The sequence below is a fragment of the Syngnathoides biaculeatus genome, chromosome 6, assembly GCF_019802595.1.
Source record: "Syngnathoides biaculeatus isolate LvHL_M chromosome 6, ASM1980259v1, whole genome shotgun sequence".
Classification (NCBI taxonomy): domain Eukaryota; kingdom Metazoa; phylum Chordata; class Actinopteri; order Syngnathiformes; family Syngnathidae; genus Syngnathoides; species Syngnathoides biaculeatus.
In genome coordinates this window covers 9,516,587-9,532,387 of record NC_084645.1, presented here as the reverse complement: position 1 = coordinate 9,532,387, position 15,801 = coordinate 9,516,587, and the positions used below count along the sequence as shown (strand labels likewise).

Here is a 15,801-nt window from a genome sequence, read left to right as displayed (position 1 = left end):
GTCACAAAATAGCTCCTTTCCTCCAGGTAGGACCTAAACCATTTAAGGACCGTTCCATTTAGTCCTACCCACCTTTCTAACCTGTTTAGTCATAACGGAACATCTATCTTTCAATTTTCTGTGGATAAGCTTTTTAGGATAACAGATGAATTGGCATCCATCCCAACTGAATTTGGACAAGAGGACAATACAACCTGGACTGGTTGCCAGGTAATCGCAGATATATTGGTTGTAAGTAAGTAGAAAAAAAAAAAAGACCAATTGCGTGATACGTTTTTGATGTAAATGTAATAATCTCTCATGGAATGTTAATGTGCCACAGCACACTGATACAGAATCACTGATGGAGGCCTACACATATGTCCCTCTGGGTTTCAGCTCCCTCTTAATCAATCAAATAATTATGTTAAAAAGACTGATGGGCTAGATTTCACTGACGGTGTAATGGTTCTTTTGCTGACTTCCACGTAGACAGCATGGGTTGAGTTCCTAGTCAGTGATGGTGTGAATTAGACTAAATGAGTTTCTAAATCCATACAGTATGTGCCCCGGGATTGACAGGTGAATAGCCTAAAGTCAGCAGAGGACTGAGATCCTCATAACCCTGAACAAGACAAGTGGTATAGAAAACGCTTGGATAAATAGATTTTGGTGATAATTTAACATTAACACCCTGATTTTACAGTTAATACATTTAGTCATCTGCAATAATTTTTCCTGATTATTAAGCCCTCATAACATTCACCAATTATAATAACCTTACCTAATGGCTGTGAAATTAGCATTATTTTTGTCTTTCTTTGTTTTACACCAACTACACGATAGTGAAAGAGCACTTTTATAGCCAATCTAGATTATAATGAACCAGCCCATTGACAATAATGAGAGTAAAAGCAATAACACTGAATGGATAAATTGCTCTCTCAATGGTTTTTAAATTATTAGTTATTTTATCTGCCCTGTAAATGGTCCTAGACACACGCATTTCTCCATATAAGACAACTGACACACATATATATTTACATACACAGACACACAAAATGAAAATATCATGAAAAGTGGGAGGTCAACCAATGCTAGTGACCTGTTCTTAATAGAACTAATTTTTTTCTTCTTTCATTTACCCTGCCCAGCTGTTATTCATGTTGGTGGATTAAATGATCCCTGTTAGAACTGGCTAGCCTAGGATAACAGAACGGCACTTTAAACCCAGGATGAGAGAGAAGTGCAACTGTGTAAAAAAATTGTGTATGTTTGTATAATGTATACAGCATCTTCCTGTGTTTGTGTTTGTGTGTGTGTGCACGTGCATGTGTGCGTGCATGTGTGCGTGTGCATGTGAGATATAGGGAGTAAACCTTAGTGTCCTAAAATACAGTTGACAAAGTATAAATCACCACCCCTAAGCCATAAAAAGACAGTCAATCATGAAATAAGTCACTTGGTAAGGTGTTTCATTCACTGTTCTGCAATATCTCTGCAATTATTAAAATATATAAGCATGTAATCCTACTTAGACCGAAAACAATGCAGAACAAATGCTGCTGTATTCATTATTTACATCTGTTTGTATTTATTAATCATAGTGAAGTTCTAAAATGACCTAAATAGCTTTTACTGCAGATTCGAAAAGGACACTTTCACACTACGCACCCACCAAGCCGCACCACCTTCCACTCCACTTTCCTCTCCATCGTTTGGCATCCATGAAGGGGACGTTTGACAGATCTTCTAACAACAAAAGATTAACAAAGCATCGGACCCAGACCTTCTGTCCCCATCCTGCCTCAAACTCTGCGCACACCAACTTGCTCCTGTCTTCGCAAAAATCTTCAACTGGAATCTAGAACTGTGGGAAGTACCAACCTACTTCAAATGCTCCACCATTATACCAGTCCCCAAAAAAGCAGCAGTCTCAATTCTTAATGACTACAGGACTGTTGCCTTGACATCTGTGGTCATGAAGTCCTTTGAACTCCTTGTGCTGGACCACCTCAAGAGCGTCACAGGTCCAACTGGACCCACTGCAGTTTGCTTATCGAGCTAACAGGTTTGCGGATGATGCTGTCAACATGGGTCTGCACTTTATCCTTGAACATTTTGACAGCGAGAGTACCTATGCGAAGATCCTGTTCGTGAACTTCAGCAGTGCGTTGAACACGATCATCCCTGAACTCCTCTCCACCAAACGTTTCCAGATCAGCGTCTCGCTTGACATCTCCCGGTGGATTTACAACTTCCCAATGGGCAGGGCACAGCAGCTGAGGCTGGGGGACACCACCTCATTCACGCGCACTATCGGCACTGGGGCACCCCAAGGTTGTGTCCTCTCCCCTCTGCTCCTCTCGCTCTACATGAACGACTGCACTTCGTGGCATCCGATTGTCAAACTCCTGAAGTTCGCAGATGACACCAGGGTCATCAGCCTCATCAAAGACGGCGACCAGACTGCGTATCGACAGGAAGTGGCGAGACTGGAGCTTTGGTGTGGTCAACACAACCTGGCGTTGAACACTCTAAAAGCTGTGGAGATTATTGTGGACTTCAGGAGGCATCCTTCAACACATCTGCCCCTGACGCTGTCCAACTGTCTTGTGTTAACCGTCGAGACCTTCAAGTTCTTGGGAATTACAGTCTCAGAGGACCTGAGGTGGGGAACGAACATCAGCTCCATCTTCAAAAAAGCCCAGTAAAGAATGTATTTCTTGCAGATTCTGAGGAAGCACGGCCTGTCACAGGAGCTGCTGAGACAGTTCTACACAGCGGTGATCCAATCAGTACTGTGTACCTCCATCACAGTTTGGTTTGGGGCCACCATAAAAAAGGACAAACTCAGACTCCAACAGACAATCAAAACCGCTGAACGGATTTTCGGCACCACGCTACCCACTATCGAGGACTTGCACGCAGCGCAAACTAGACCCAGAGCAGGCAGGATCCTTTCGGACCCTCCACATCCTGGCCGCCAGCTCTTCCAGCTCCTTCCGTCGGGAAAATGCTAGAGATCAATGTAAGTGAAAAGTAGCAGTCATTAGAAAAGCTTTTTCCCTCTGGCAATTAAGTTGTTACATTTTTGATCAGCGGCGAACCTAATATTTTTCTGCCTTGTGCCATGTTAGGACACTCACTCACGTCCTGCTTATCCAATCAGTATTAGTAATGTATTTTTTTATACTTTGTAGACCGCATGATTCGTCACTTTAAACTGGTCCTTTTGCACAATTGACATTGTTAACACACTTATATGGATAGATTTTACATCTTGCACATCTTATAAGGATTAGTTCCTATAAACAGAAATGTCTCTTGTCCTATTTCTTGTTGCTATGTTGTTCCTTGTTCTTTGTTCTGCATGTTATATCAGGGAACCACCGACTTCCGGAGAAAAATTCCTTGTGTGTTTTTACACACTTGCCCATTAAATCTGATTCTGATTCTGCTTCTGGAAAATACTGCTGCAAGGATTAAGTGGAAATCGACTGCTATAAGAGACTATTCATCCATTTTCTTAACCGCTTATCCTCACAAGGGTTGTGGGAGTACCGGAGCCAATCCCAGCTCCCATCGGGCAGGAGACAGAGTAAACCCTGAACTGGTTGCCACCCAACTGCAGGGCACATGGAGACAGACAACAGCCGAACTCAAAATCACATCCATCCATTTTCTTAGCCACTTATTCCTCGCAAGGGTCGCGGGAGTGCTGGAGCCGATCCCGGCTGTCAACGGACAGGAGGCGGGGTACACTCTGAACTGGTTGCCAACCAATCGCAGGGCACATAGAGACTAACAGGCGCACTCACAATCACACCTAGAGGCAATTTTGAGTCTCAAATTATTTCATGTTTTTGGGATGTGGGAGGAAACTGGAGTACCCAGAGAAAATCCACAGAGCCACGGGGAGAACATGCAAAGGCCACACAGGCGGGGCCGAGATTGAACGGTTTACCGCTGCGTCACTGTGCCGACATAAGAGACTATATTTTAATGAATTTGTTTTGTGTTATAAAATTTTGGCATTTTTTGCACTTTTTATTAGCACCATACACTAGCCTGGAAGTGCAAAACAATATAAGATGACGGAAGCGAGCCCTCTTGATTACCCATTGGGTGCCATCACTTAACTGAACATCCCACAGAGCTTCATCAGAGCCTAAACTTATGCATGAATATAGGGATATTAACATCTAGTCCTACATAATACATCTAACAAATTGTGAAAAATTTGACAATCCAGTTTACCAGCGACAATGTCATTACCAGCGGCCAAACTTTGCTAACCTAAATGCTAAGTCATGCTATTGTTTGCTAGGAGACTCATGCTAGCATTACATTTAAGATGCCTTATCCAGTTAATTTCTCAGTTAAGTTGTTAGTAGGATGTGTTATTTTTCTCATTTTAAATACGAAACAGCCTCATGCACATTACGTCCCTTGAAAACATAGCCTTAAAAAAGTTCATACTTTCTGCGAAGTCTTGGTTGACTTGCCTGCCATCCAGCCTCAGGTATGTTTGCTTTCTAAATTAGGGATGTCAATGTCCCAAATAAATCCATACACAAACACAAACATACCTCCAGGCTAGTAAACGTCATCCCTTGTTAGGCTAACTTGAGTTTATTTTGACAAAGACTGGATAAAAATAAAATGTTATATTTCATCAATTAACGTTCCACGGGGCCTCAAATGTAGCCTTTGTCATGATTGCAATAGTTTTGGCATTGAGTTTGAGTGCGTAAGCAGCAGTAAAGTGGCAGGCACGTCCTTTTCAGGCATAAATATATTTATGAGCAGGATGCGGTAGGTTTTTTAAGCGAAGCCTCCATGAATTCACTGTGTTGGCTTTCAGCGGCATCTAGTGGTTTCTTTCCATAACTAGCAAGAAGACTTTTGCTTACCCGAAAAGTGTTGATTACTGTCTCTTAGCCACCTGTTGTCGACGAGCGGCGTTTCCCAGACTCAGGCACGAAATTTGGAAACATGGCCTCAATTAAGGAACGAGCTGCAGCGTTGAATCTTGATGAAAAACTACGTACTCGGCCACATGGTACGCGTTTTTTTCCCCACTCGTGTTAAGTTTTTTTTTTCATTGTGTTCTTTCATTTTTATTCTTTACCCTGTGTCCTTCTGCATTAACACATTTCATTCCATGCAAGACATTGGTGGGCAATGTTGATGTGACGTCTCTTATTTCTCTTAGTTCGTGGGTTAGCCGTGAAGGCAGCCCAGACACCTTCTCTGGGAAGCAGCCTCATCTCGCACCTCAGGTCTTCTTTGAAAGTAAGGCGGCTTCGCGTCTATCTTAAATCCCACAATGACTGCTTCCTGGGCTCTGAGGCTGTGGATGTTGTGGCGGAGTACATTAGCAGCAACAAGGCCTTTGAAGGTGAGGGTACTGTCCTGTTAATTTTTGGCGATCCTGAATTGTCCATTGACTAGTTTCCACTCAGTCCTCTCTCGTAAGACATTTAATCGCAAATGACCTTAACTATGTTTATGAAACAGCTTTTCAGATTTGCTATTTTTTTTTGGGGGGGGGGGGACAAGAAAGATTCCTCCGTTCATTTTCTGAGCCTCTTAGCCTCAAAAAGCTCAAGCATTCCAGTGACAAATCTTTTTTTTTTTCTTTTTGCATCCTAACAAAAAGTTCGAGCTTCCTGACTCGACAGCATGTTTCATACAGTTCAATGAAAAATTAAACAAATAGCGCCCAAAAGTTTTCTATAGTAAATAATTTTCTACAAAATAATAATAATGGGATAAGTGTTTTAAGTTAAAACGGTGCACGGAGTTCCTGGGGTAAGCAGCATATGTTAATTGGAAATTATTAGCACTGTGAACTTAAGAAATTTAACTTGACACACTTTTTTCCCCAATTATCTTATTAGGCAGGAGGAGGGGGTGGAGGTCGGGGCAGGGGAATCCCGATATGTGAATAAATGCCAAACTGCCCAGGTGATAATTGGTCTATCACTAACTAGCAGTACTAGTGCACAGTTTTAGCGAGTATAATTGGGTATTTGTTATAATTGCGCGCTAGGCATTCTATTTGTGCACTGGATTGTTTTACTAGTGACGACAAAGACTGTACTAGGCCACAATTCGGTGTACCAGAAGGATTGCATAAACTGCTTCAATTAGTTGTGTAAGCATTATAAAAACACATAATAATTAGAGTATATCTTTTCCACCACCGAACATCAAGTCTCTTTCTTAAAAACTCAAGGAGCCACAGCACGCCGGGAAAAAGTGGTGAATGTGTGCCAAGCTCTGCTGGACTGCAATGTGCTTGAGGCCGTAGGAACTAAAGTGTTTGGCAAAAGCAAGGAGACTGAGTTTCAGGATAGTAAGAGTGCTCTTTACAGGTTAGTTCAATTAGAGTACTACATTCAGTTCAACAAAAATGTTTTTCAAGCTGTATGTAGATACTGTATAATTGTTCTCAGGTTTGTTCATGAGCATATTCCGTCAGTGGAAGCCTTGGATAAAGGTGTGCTTGTGGACAATATCCAGAAACTCTTCTCTTGTTCTCCCTCAGAAAGGTACAATATCTGAAACATCCACTGAGTAGCTACCTGAATAATCCCTGATTCCTTTTTTTTTTTTTTTTTTTTTTTTTTTTTTTTTTTTTTTTTGCAGGGAACCTGAGCAGTTGTATCCCTCAGGGCCAAAATGTTTGATGCCCGCACCAATGGAATTCTCCCAGACATCCACTAAAGTTCCCCAGTTAGAAAGTCCTGTAAGGGCTAGAATGCCACTCGAGAATAGAGTGGAGAATTTGAGTCTGAGTCCTACCAGAGTGCAGACCCATTCTGTTTTACCACAGTCTGGTAAGATATTTAGAAGTTACTTGTCAGTGGTTGTGATTATGATGTTCAATTGTTATAGTTATATTGTCCAGAAAACTGTCCAAGAAAGCCTATCACATTAACACGTTTTTTGGATGATATATTTTCCAAAACAACTATCATATCTTGTTTTTGTATGCCTCTGAAAGAGGAAATGTACACTACTCCAACTAGAGCAATCAATTAATTAACGAACCGCAGGCGTGAGCATTTCACGGAAACGATCGTTCCGTTACCGTGTCGTTACCCAGCCTGAGAAAACACGGAACCGAAAGTCTGTTTCCTAGATCTCAGGGCTTACTTTTAATAAAATTCACCCACGTGTGGAATGTAAAACAAGTTCTCAACGAAATACAACAATCTGTCTAAAACGAACCTACATGAACCCCTTTATTTTTAATGATTAAAACGCCCAGCTTTGTCAGTGTGGTTTACAAACGGCACCGGTTTCCGCTTCTGCGCTACGCATGCGCAAGGTCGAGTTATTCATATCCGGGTCACTCAAACGCTAGTCAAACATGTCGGTTGCTAAGCGTAAAAGACAAGAGACTGTGTCCTTAAAGACGTTCCAAAAGTGGACTATATCTGAAGAATTCATTGCCGGAACCAATGAAGAAGGTGAGGTGATAAAGCTGAGGTGCAGAATATGAATATAAAATCGTTTCCCAGGACAAAAATCAACGGAACCGAAAGATCGGTTACCATACTTGCCGAAATCCTCATGCCTGGAACCGTGTGTTGCTGTTGGGGGGGAGCAAGAGAGTTACCGGTAATTTCAGTACTGTACAGTGTCCACCCTACTCTCCTTTAATTCATCAATTTCATTCTCACTTCATTTTAGTGTGTGTGTGTGTGTGTGTGTGTGTCCCCAATTTTTTTTTGCTACCTCCACTTGAGGCTTGGCGCCCTTAGTATTTGCTACACCACCCTATGGGTCCTTGAGTCAGGACAGCCTTAAAACCTGCCGTTGCCTCACCGTGTGACCTCTACATTGGTTTAGCACAGCAAATGACAAGTTATCGAGTCCCGAAAAATCATTTCCATTTCATCGAATAAGTCGATATTGTTGTTATCCTGACAGGACAATTATTATTGGGTTTTTTTTTATATACTATCACATACTTCATTACACGCTCATGTCTTCTGTTTACTTTGTTCATTTGTATTTTTCAAAAAAAGAGGAACCAAATTCACTCAGACGCTTTTCAAGGCTACAAAATAATTTTACGCTCTGACATTTGACTGACTTCAGTTCATTAAAAAAAAAAAGAAAAAAATTAAATTGCATCCAAGTGAAGTTGACAGAAGAGTGAGAAATTTGTTCTGCTCACCCCACAGTTGTAGATGAGGTGTGGCAGGAACAAACCCTCCTCAGATTATTAAACCTTGTGGAGCTGCCGCTGTTGGAGGGAGTTCTTCAGATCCACCAGATTGCTTCCTGCTCAGCTCCATCACAAACTATGACTCACAATAACACTGACCTGATCTACAGCAGCAACCACCTTGACAGACAGATCCTGAAGGCCTTCAGGGATTCTCAGTATGTTTTATGTATCTGAAACCTATATTAAAGATGAAATGAGGAAGAACGAACTAGATGGATCTTGTTACAAACCATTTGATTTTCATCATGCAGACACGATGAATGGCTTTGTGCCTCCCTGGACCTTCTTGACTTTCTCCCAGATCAACCAGTATTGAAGCTGAGCAGGGAGCTTCCTCTCTTGTTCCCACAAGATAAGCAGAGCCGTGAGCAAGCTGATGGCAACACATCAGGAAAGTGCTAGCACAAGAAGCAATTGAGAGCAGACTTTTTGGTGCTGCTGTTTGCATTATGCATGGTATTCATATTAGGTTGTATACATACACTGTAATGGTTTTACTGTTTGGCTCCAGGTAATAAATGCCTCTCTCAAAGTGGCACAGCTCAGTGTAAGATGCTGCTGTATGGGATGTTGGTGAGACACTACAACACAGATAGACCTCCACTACTTCCTGAGCGAATGACTGATGTATATTCGGCAATAACTGAACTGCTTGGTAGGGACTCGTATACACTTAAGAACACCATCAACAAAGCATGCATCAGATTTCTTAAGTCAATATGTTAAAAGCTGTATTGTCAGCCCTTCCTGTATGACTTCATCTTTTTTTTTTTTACCCTTTTGTCAATTTCCAGTGGATGCAAAATTTGGCACAGCACTTGAAGCACTCCAGCTATGCTTGAAGCTGCTGCCACCAAGCACCAGAGAGGAACTATATCGAATCCTCACATTTATGACAGTGGCTGCTGACACGCAAGAGATAAAACTGGACAAGGAGGTGATGACTATTAATACTGTGTAGTACAGAGAACTGTCCACCTTGGTTTGCTATTCACAGATTTACTTTACACTTTTATAACCGAGCTTCAGCTACTGGTAAATGCTAGAAGCATTACATATTTGTTTTTGTTCCTTTTGAAAAACTCCAAAAATACCACAAGATGGCACCAAAGCCCTTCATGGTAGTTAAATTGAAATTAGTGTGTTTGAAGCTAGATTCTCAACTATTGTTAAGAACTTTGCTTTCCCGGGAGAAAACAGGTTTAGCCTAGATTATTTGTGGAAGTTATGGAGAGTCCTTGCCGTAAGTGTACATTTTATGCTCTGCAAAAGGCACAAAACAGGCACACTTTGGAAGCTGTTTATTTTTAGTCAATTTTGTGAAATTCATTTCAATTGTTAGTCTATCCATCCGTTTTTTTTTAGCCGCTTATCTTCACAAGGGTTGCGAGGAGTACTGGAGCCTATCCCAACTGTCAACGGGCAGGAGGTGGGGTACACCCTGAACTGGTTGCCAGCCAATCGCAGGGCACATAGAGACATACAGGCGCACTCACAATCACACCTAGCGCCAATTTAGAGTGTCAAATTATTGCACGTTTTTTGGGATATGGGATGAAACTGGAGTGCTCAGAGAAAACCCAATGAGTCACGGGGAGACCATGCAAACGTCACAAAGACTGGTCCGGGATTGAACCCGGGACTAATTGTGAGGCCCAATGCAGCCCTATGGGGCACAAACCAGTGCAATCTGTAGGCCGGTCCCAAGCCCGGATAAATGCAGAGGGTTGCGTCAGGAGGGGATCCGGCGTAAAAACTGTGCCAAACAAATATGAGCGTTCATCTAAAGAATCCCATACCGGATAAGTCATGGCCCGGGTTAACAACGCCCGCCCCCGGGCACTGCTAACCTGCAGGGCGTCGGTGGAAATTCAGCTACTGTGAGTCGAAGACAAAGAAGAGGAGGAAACCGGATCTGTTGTCAGAAGAAAAAGAGGAATGCACAGAGCCTACAATTGAGTGTAGGGACTTTGAATGTTGGGACTATGACAGGAAAAGCTCAGGAGTTGGTTGTCATGATGATTAGGAAAAAGGTTGATATTCTGTGCATCCAAGAGAGCAGGTGGAAAGTTAGTAAGGCTAGAAGTTTAGGAGCAGGGTTTAAATTATTCTACCACGGAGTAGATGGTAAGAGAAATGGAGTAGGGGTAATTTGAAAGGAAGAGCTGGCTAAGAAAGTCTTGGAGGTGAAAAGAGTATCAGATCGAGTGATGAGACTAAAATTTGAAATTGAGGGTGTTATGTATAATGTGGTTAGCGCCTATGCCCCACAGGTAGGATGTCACCTAGAGTTGAAAGAGAAATTCTGGAAGGAACTAGATGAAGTAGTTCTGAGCATCCCAGACAGCGAGAGAGTTGTGATTGGTGCAGATTGTAATGGATATATTGGTAAAGGAAACAGGGGCGATGAAGAAGTGATGGGTAAGTACGGCATCCAGGAAAGGAACTTTGAGGGACAGATGGTGGTGGACTTTGGAAAAAAGATGGAGATGGCTGTAGTAAACACTTATTTTCAGAAGAGGGAGGAACATATAGTGACCTACAAGAGCGGAAGTAGAAGCACACAGGTGGATTATATTTTGTGCAGACGATGTCATCTGAAGGAGATTACTGACTGTAAAGTAGTGGTAGGGGAGAGTGTAGCTCGACACCATTGGATGGTGGTGTGTAGGATGACTCTGGTGGTGGGTAGGAAGATTAAGAAGAAGAAGGTGGAGCAGAAAACCATGTGGGGGAAGCTGAGAAAGGAAGAATGTTGTGTGGCCTTTCGGAAAGAGGTCAGACAGGCTCTCGATGGACAGCACAAGCTCCCAGAAGACTGGACTACGACAACCAAGGTAATCAGAGAGAAGGGCAGGAGAGTACTTGGTGTGTCTTCTGGTAGGAACGGGGAGAAGGACACTTGGTGGTGGAACCCCAAAATACAGGGAGTCATACAAGGAAAGAGATTAGCGAAGAAGAAGTGGGACACTAAGGACTGAGGAGAGGCGAAAGGAGTACATCGAGATGCGACATAGGGAAAAGGTAGAGGTGGCAAAGGCTAAACAAGAGGCATATAAAGACATGTACACCAGGTTGGACACGGAAGGAGAAAAGGATCTCTACAGGTTGGCTAGAAGAGGGATAGAGATGAGAAGGATGTGCAGCAGGTAAGGGTGATTAAGGATAGAGATGGGAATGTGTTGATTGGTGCCAGTAGTGTGCTAAATAGATGGAAAGAATACTTTGAGAAGTTGATGAATGAAGAAAATGAGAGAGAAGGAAGAGTAGAAGAGGAAAGTGTGAAGGATCAGGAAGTGGCAATGATTAGTAAGGGGCAAGTCAGAAAGGCACTAAAAAGGATGAAAAATGGAAAGGCATTTGGTCCTGATGACATACCGGTGGACGTATGGAAGCAGTTTGGAGAGATGGCTGTGGAGTTTTTGACAAACTTATTCAACAGAATACTAGCGGGCGAAAAGATGCCTGAAGAATGGAGGAAAAGTGTTCTAGTTCCCGTTTTTAAGAACAAAGGCAATGTTCAGAGCTGTGGGAATTATCGAGGAATAAAGTTGATGAGCCATACAATGAAGTTATGGGAAAGAGTAGTGGAGACTAGACTCAGGACAGAACTCAGTATCTGTCAGCAACAGTATGGTTTCATGCCTAGAAAGAGTACCACAGACGCATTATTTACCTTGAGGATGCTAGTGGAAAAGTACAGAGAAGGTCAGAAGGAGCTACATTGTGTCTTTGTGGATCTAAAGAAAGCCTATGACAGAGTACCAAGAGAGGAACTGTGGTACTGCATGCGTAAGTCTGGTGTGGCAGAGAAGTATGTTAAAATAGTACAGGACATGTATGATGGCAGCAGAACAATGGTGAGGTGTGCCTTAGGTGTGATAAAGGAATTTAAGGTGGAGGTGGGACTGCATCAGGGATCAGCTCTGAGCCCCTTCCTGTTTGCAGTGGTAATGGATAGGCTCAGGGTAGACTGGAATCCCCTTGGACCATGATGTTCGCAGATGGTATTGTGATATGCAGTGAAAGCAGGGAGCATGCAGAGGAACAATTAGAAAGATGGAGACATGCACTGGAAAGGAGAGGAATGAAGATTAGCCGAAATAAAACGGAATATATGTGCGTGAATGAGAAAAGTGGAGGGGGAAGAGTGAGGCTACAGGGAGAAGAGATGGCGATGGTGGAGGACTTCAAATATTTAGGGTCAACAATCCAGAGCAATGGTGAGTGTGGTAAGGAAGTGAAGAAACTGGTCCAAGCAGGTTGGAACAGCTGGTGGAAGGTGTCTGGTGTGTTATGTGACAGAAGAGTCTCTGCTCGGACGAAGGGCAAAGTTTACAAATTAGTGGTGAGGCCGACCATGATGTACGGATTAGCGACGGTGGCACTGAAGAAACAACAGGAAGCAGAACTGGAGGTAGCAGAAATGAAGATGTTGAGGTTCTCGCTCGGAGTGAGCCTGTTGGATAGGATTAGAAATGACCTCATTAGAGCAACAGCCAAAGTTGGATGTTTTGGAGACAAGATTCGAGAGAGCAGACTTCGATGGTTTGGACATGATCAGAGGCGAGAGAGTGAGTATATTGGTGGAAGGGTGCTGAGGATGAAGCTGCCAGGCAAAAGAGCGAGAGGAAGACCAAAGAGAAGATTGATGGATGTGGTGAGGGAAGACATGAGGGCAGTTGGGGTTAGGAAGATGCAGGAGTTTGGCTAAAATGGAAAAAGATGACACGCTGTTGCAACCCCTAACGGGACAAGCCGAAAGGAAAAGAAGACGACTAACTGTGAGGCCAACAGTTTCCAGCTGATTCACTGTCCCGCCTCTCAAATATTAGTGTGTGGTACGTGTATGGTTTAAATGATTAGCGGCTTGGAGAATGGAATGGAATGGAACTATTAATATTGGTAATCCTTAAAATGCAAACCTATGGGGGCACAAAGCCAGTGCAAACTATCGGCAGGTCCCGAGAACAGACAAGAGGGTTGCATCAAGAAGTGCACCGGGCTTAAAACCTTCGGTCATGGCCCAGGTTAACAACGTCCGCCCTGATGCAGTTAACCTGCAAGTGCCAGTGAAAATTCAGTTATTGTTGGTTGAACACAAAGGAGAGGTGGAAAGCAGATTCTTTGACAGAAAGAGAAGAATAAAAGCACAGATCCTAGAATTGAATGTTGGGACTATTAGAGGAAAATATAAAAAATGCTCAAATCATTTTACAGAGGAATTGTAAGTGGGACATGAATTTGTGCAGAAAACTTTGCATTTATTTTAAAGGACTAAGTTTTGAGGGATCAATATGATTAATCTGCATTAATGGATATTATGGTAAATGTGAACTTTTCTTAAAAGTAGTGTCCAATTGGTAGATTGTGTGACTATTTTGTTTGTTTTGTTCAGTTGTGTTTTTGTTTTAGTAAAGTCTAAATGTGTAAAAGAATCAGAAATAAGTGCTGTATGGGGAAAAATATAGACTTATAAAGGTCACAATCACTTTTAGATAAACTGCCATTGATTGACTTGTCCGTGGCTCTTTATTCTCTGAATTCACTTTCAGGGAAATGCATTATAATGGCCTCTGTAATATGAATGTGTTACACGTAGATTGTGAACAGACTTGCAGTGAAGAGGTCTTTTTCCAGGGCTGTCCTGAACAGCAAATCTCTGCCAAAAGAGAAAGAGGATCTGATGGTAGTCTTCATGCTTAGCAACGTAAAGGAGATCTTTAAGGTAAGAATCATAATACATTGTATGCATTTTCACATATTAGGATTATGGCTCATGTTTGAGTCTGATATTCAGAATATTTTATGAAATCTTGGAAATGTTTAAATTGCAAATCCCAATAATAAAGGTGAACAACAGATTTCATAGATAACTGAATTCCAGAAGCAGGTTTAGTTTTAGTCTGAACCAGGGGTCTCAAACTGGCGGGCATTGGTGGGCCCCCACCTTAATATGAAAGTCTGTTAGTACACCCTTGTTTTTTTTTATGAATGGTACTATCACAGTGTTATGTGCAGACCTGACAAATCTACCCATCATGGTGGGATTTATGGTTCTCAGGTCTGTGACATCGATAAGCAGAGAAACATTTTTGAGTGAAATTTACAGCAGCGTTGCCATGGAGACTTTTATTAGTAGTTTTGCACACAAGTTATTTACATCCTTATTTTATTTTGTGTTAAATGAGAATTATGCTTGAGAGAGATTGGATTTATTGTATTTTTTTAATTTCTTGTTTAAATTGTGGACGCGTGCATCTGCATCTTCAGCCCTGGCTGAGCCAGATTCTCCATCCATCGCCCCCGAGCTAAATTGAGTTTGAAATCCCTGGATCTGTGAAAGAGTCTGGACAGTTGTTTTTTGGGTGTGAGGTGAGGGTTTAAATTTATTTATAAATGCTGTCACATTTTTAAAATATCATTTTAAAAATCAGACACACTTGGATTTAGTCATAGTTTACAAAAGTGGTTTTGAAGTTCTATATACTCTCTGAGGATGTCACTGCCATATGGTTTGTTGTGAAGGGTCACTCGGTTAATGTCCTGTCAGAAAGCTATTATCTGGTGTAAACCATTAATCAACAGACTTTTATTCTTTTTGTGGCAGATACCTGGAGCCCTGCACAAAAGTGTGAGCGACAAGCTGACAGGCCTTGTACAGGGGAAACAGCCTGATGTCACTGGTAAATGCCTGTAATGAATGGGAAAGCATTGCAAAAAAAAACCTTGACGATTGCAGATCAATGTATCAGAAAATAGTGTTTCATATATTCGGACTATAATTTCAAAATTATTTAATTTGACCGTAGGACTTTTTCTTTGGAACAGAACCAGTTTTGTAAATGGTCGCATTGTGTATAATACTGTATTTTTTAGATATTAAAATCACTTAGGTGTTCCTTCTGTAGATTACAGTGAAGTTTTTTTTTTTTTTTTTTTTTTTTTTTTTCATATGATATTGAAAAACAATGTTTTGTTTTGTAGGCTGTCAGGTTTCCAGCAGCACTTACATTGACACTACAAAGACCACAACTAATAATGAACTCTCTTCTTTGCTTCACATCATTCACCTGGACACAAAGCTCTCGCCCAAGGAGAAAAAGCGCCGATTTAGACAGTTTTTCCAAGCCCATCCAGCGATATTCAATAATTACTTTGGTGAATCTGCTATTAATATGCTGTAGGTTTGTGCACTGCCAATTTGTTTGAATCTTTGAAAGACAAGTCACATACTTGGAGAAGTTTATATTTGTTGAATGTTTGTTTTTGGAATAGGCTAGAAGTACATAATCAGGAATATAGCTGTTTAATCTGATTTTTGTTTTGTAGATGTGGTTGTTTGAAAATAGCCCTGTCGTGCACTGTAATTAGAATAAATTAAATTGTGAGTGAAATAAAAGATTACCTGGAAAGAAAATAAAACTTTTTTTTTTTTTTTTTTTTTTTGCTTGCACCATTGAGTGTAGTACTTCATAACCCATCACAATGTTTTCATTGTATTCTTAAAACTACAAAACCACACAAAATTCGCGTGGATTTTTTTTTTTTTTTTTTTTTTTTTTTTTTTT

The 15,801-nt window shown here is 41.5% G+C and overlaps 2 protein-coding genes across 12 annotated transcripts in view; one reads left to right on the top strand and one right to left on the bottom strand.

Annotated features, from left to right (window-relative positions):
* The window catches only part of LOC133502182 (protein lava lamp-like), a 47,273-nt gene extending 42,244 nt beyond the window's left edge, over positions 1 to 5,029 (bottom strand). For 3 of the 11 annotated variants that reach the window (XM_061822675.1, XM_061822681.1, XM_061822685.1), the window contains exon 1: positions 4,896 to 5,017. Coding sequence is in view for 1 of the 11 variants with exons in the window: in XM_061822680.1 (XP_061678664.1) it covers positions 4,462 to 4,494 (33 nt within the window). In the remaining 10 variants the exon portion in view is untranslated. The other 8 variants (XM_061822687.1, XM_061822684.1, XM_061822676.1 and 5 more) reach the window with 8 other exon arrangements.
* LOC133502183 (DEP domain-containing protein 7-like) lies at positions 4,930 to 15,647 on the top strand. Its single transcript, XM_061822688.1, has 12 exons — positions 4,930 to 5,044; positions 5,198 to 5,383; positions 6,224 to 6,362; positions 6,444 to 6,539; positions 6,637 to 6,827; positions 8,184 to 8,385; positions 8,482 to 8,617; positions 8,738 to 8,885; positions 9,025 to 9,167; positions 13,833 to 13,958; positions 14,841 to 14,916; positions 15,218 to 15,647. Exons 1-12 carry the CDS (start codon positions 4,978 to 4,980, stop codon positions 15,415 to 15,417), a joined length of 1,710 nt encoding a protein of 569 aa, XP_061678672.1. The 5' UTR covers positions 4,930 to 4,977; the 3' UTR covers positions 15,418 to 15,647.
* Positions 15,648 to 15,801: the final 154 nt, after the last annotated feature.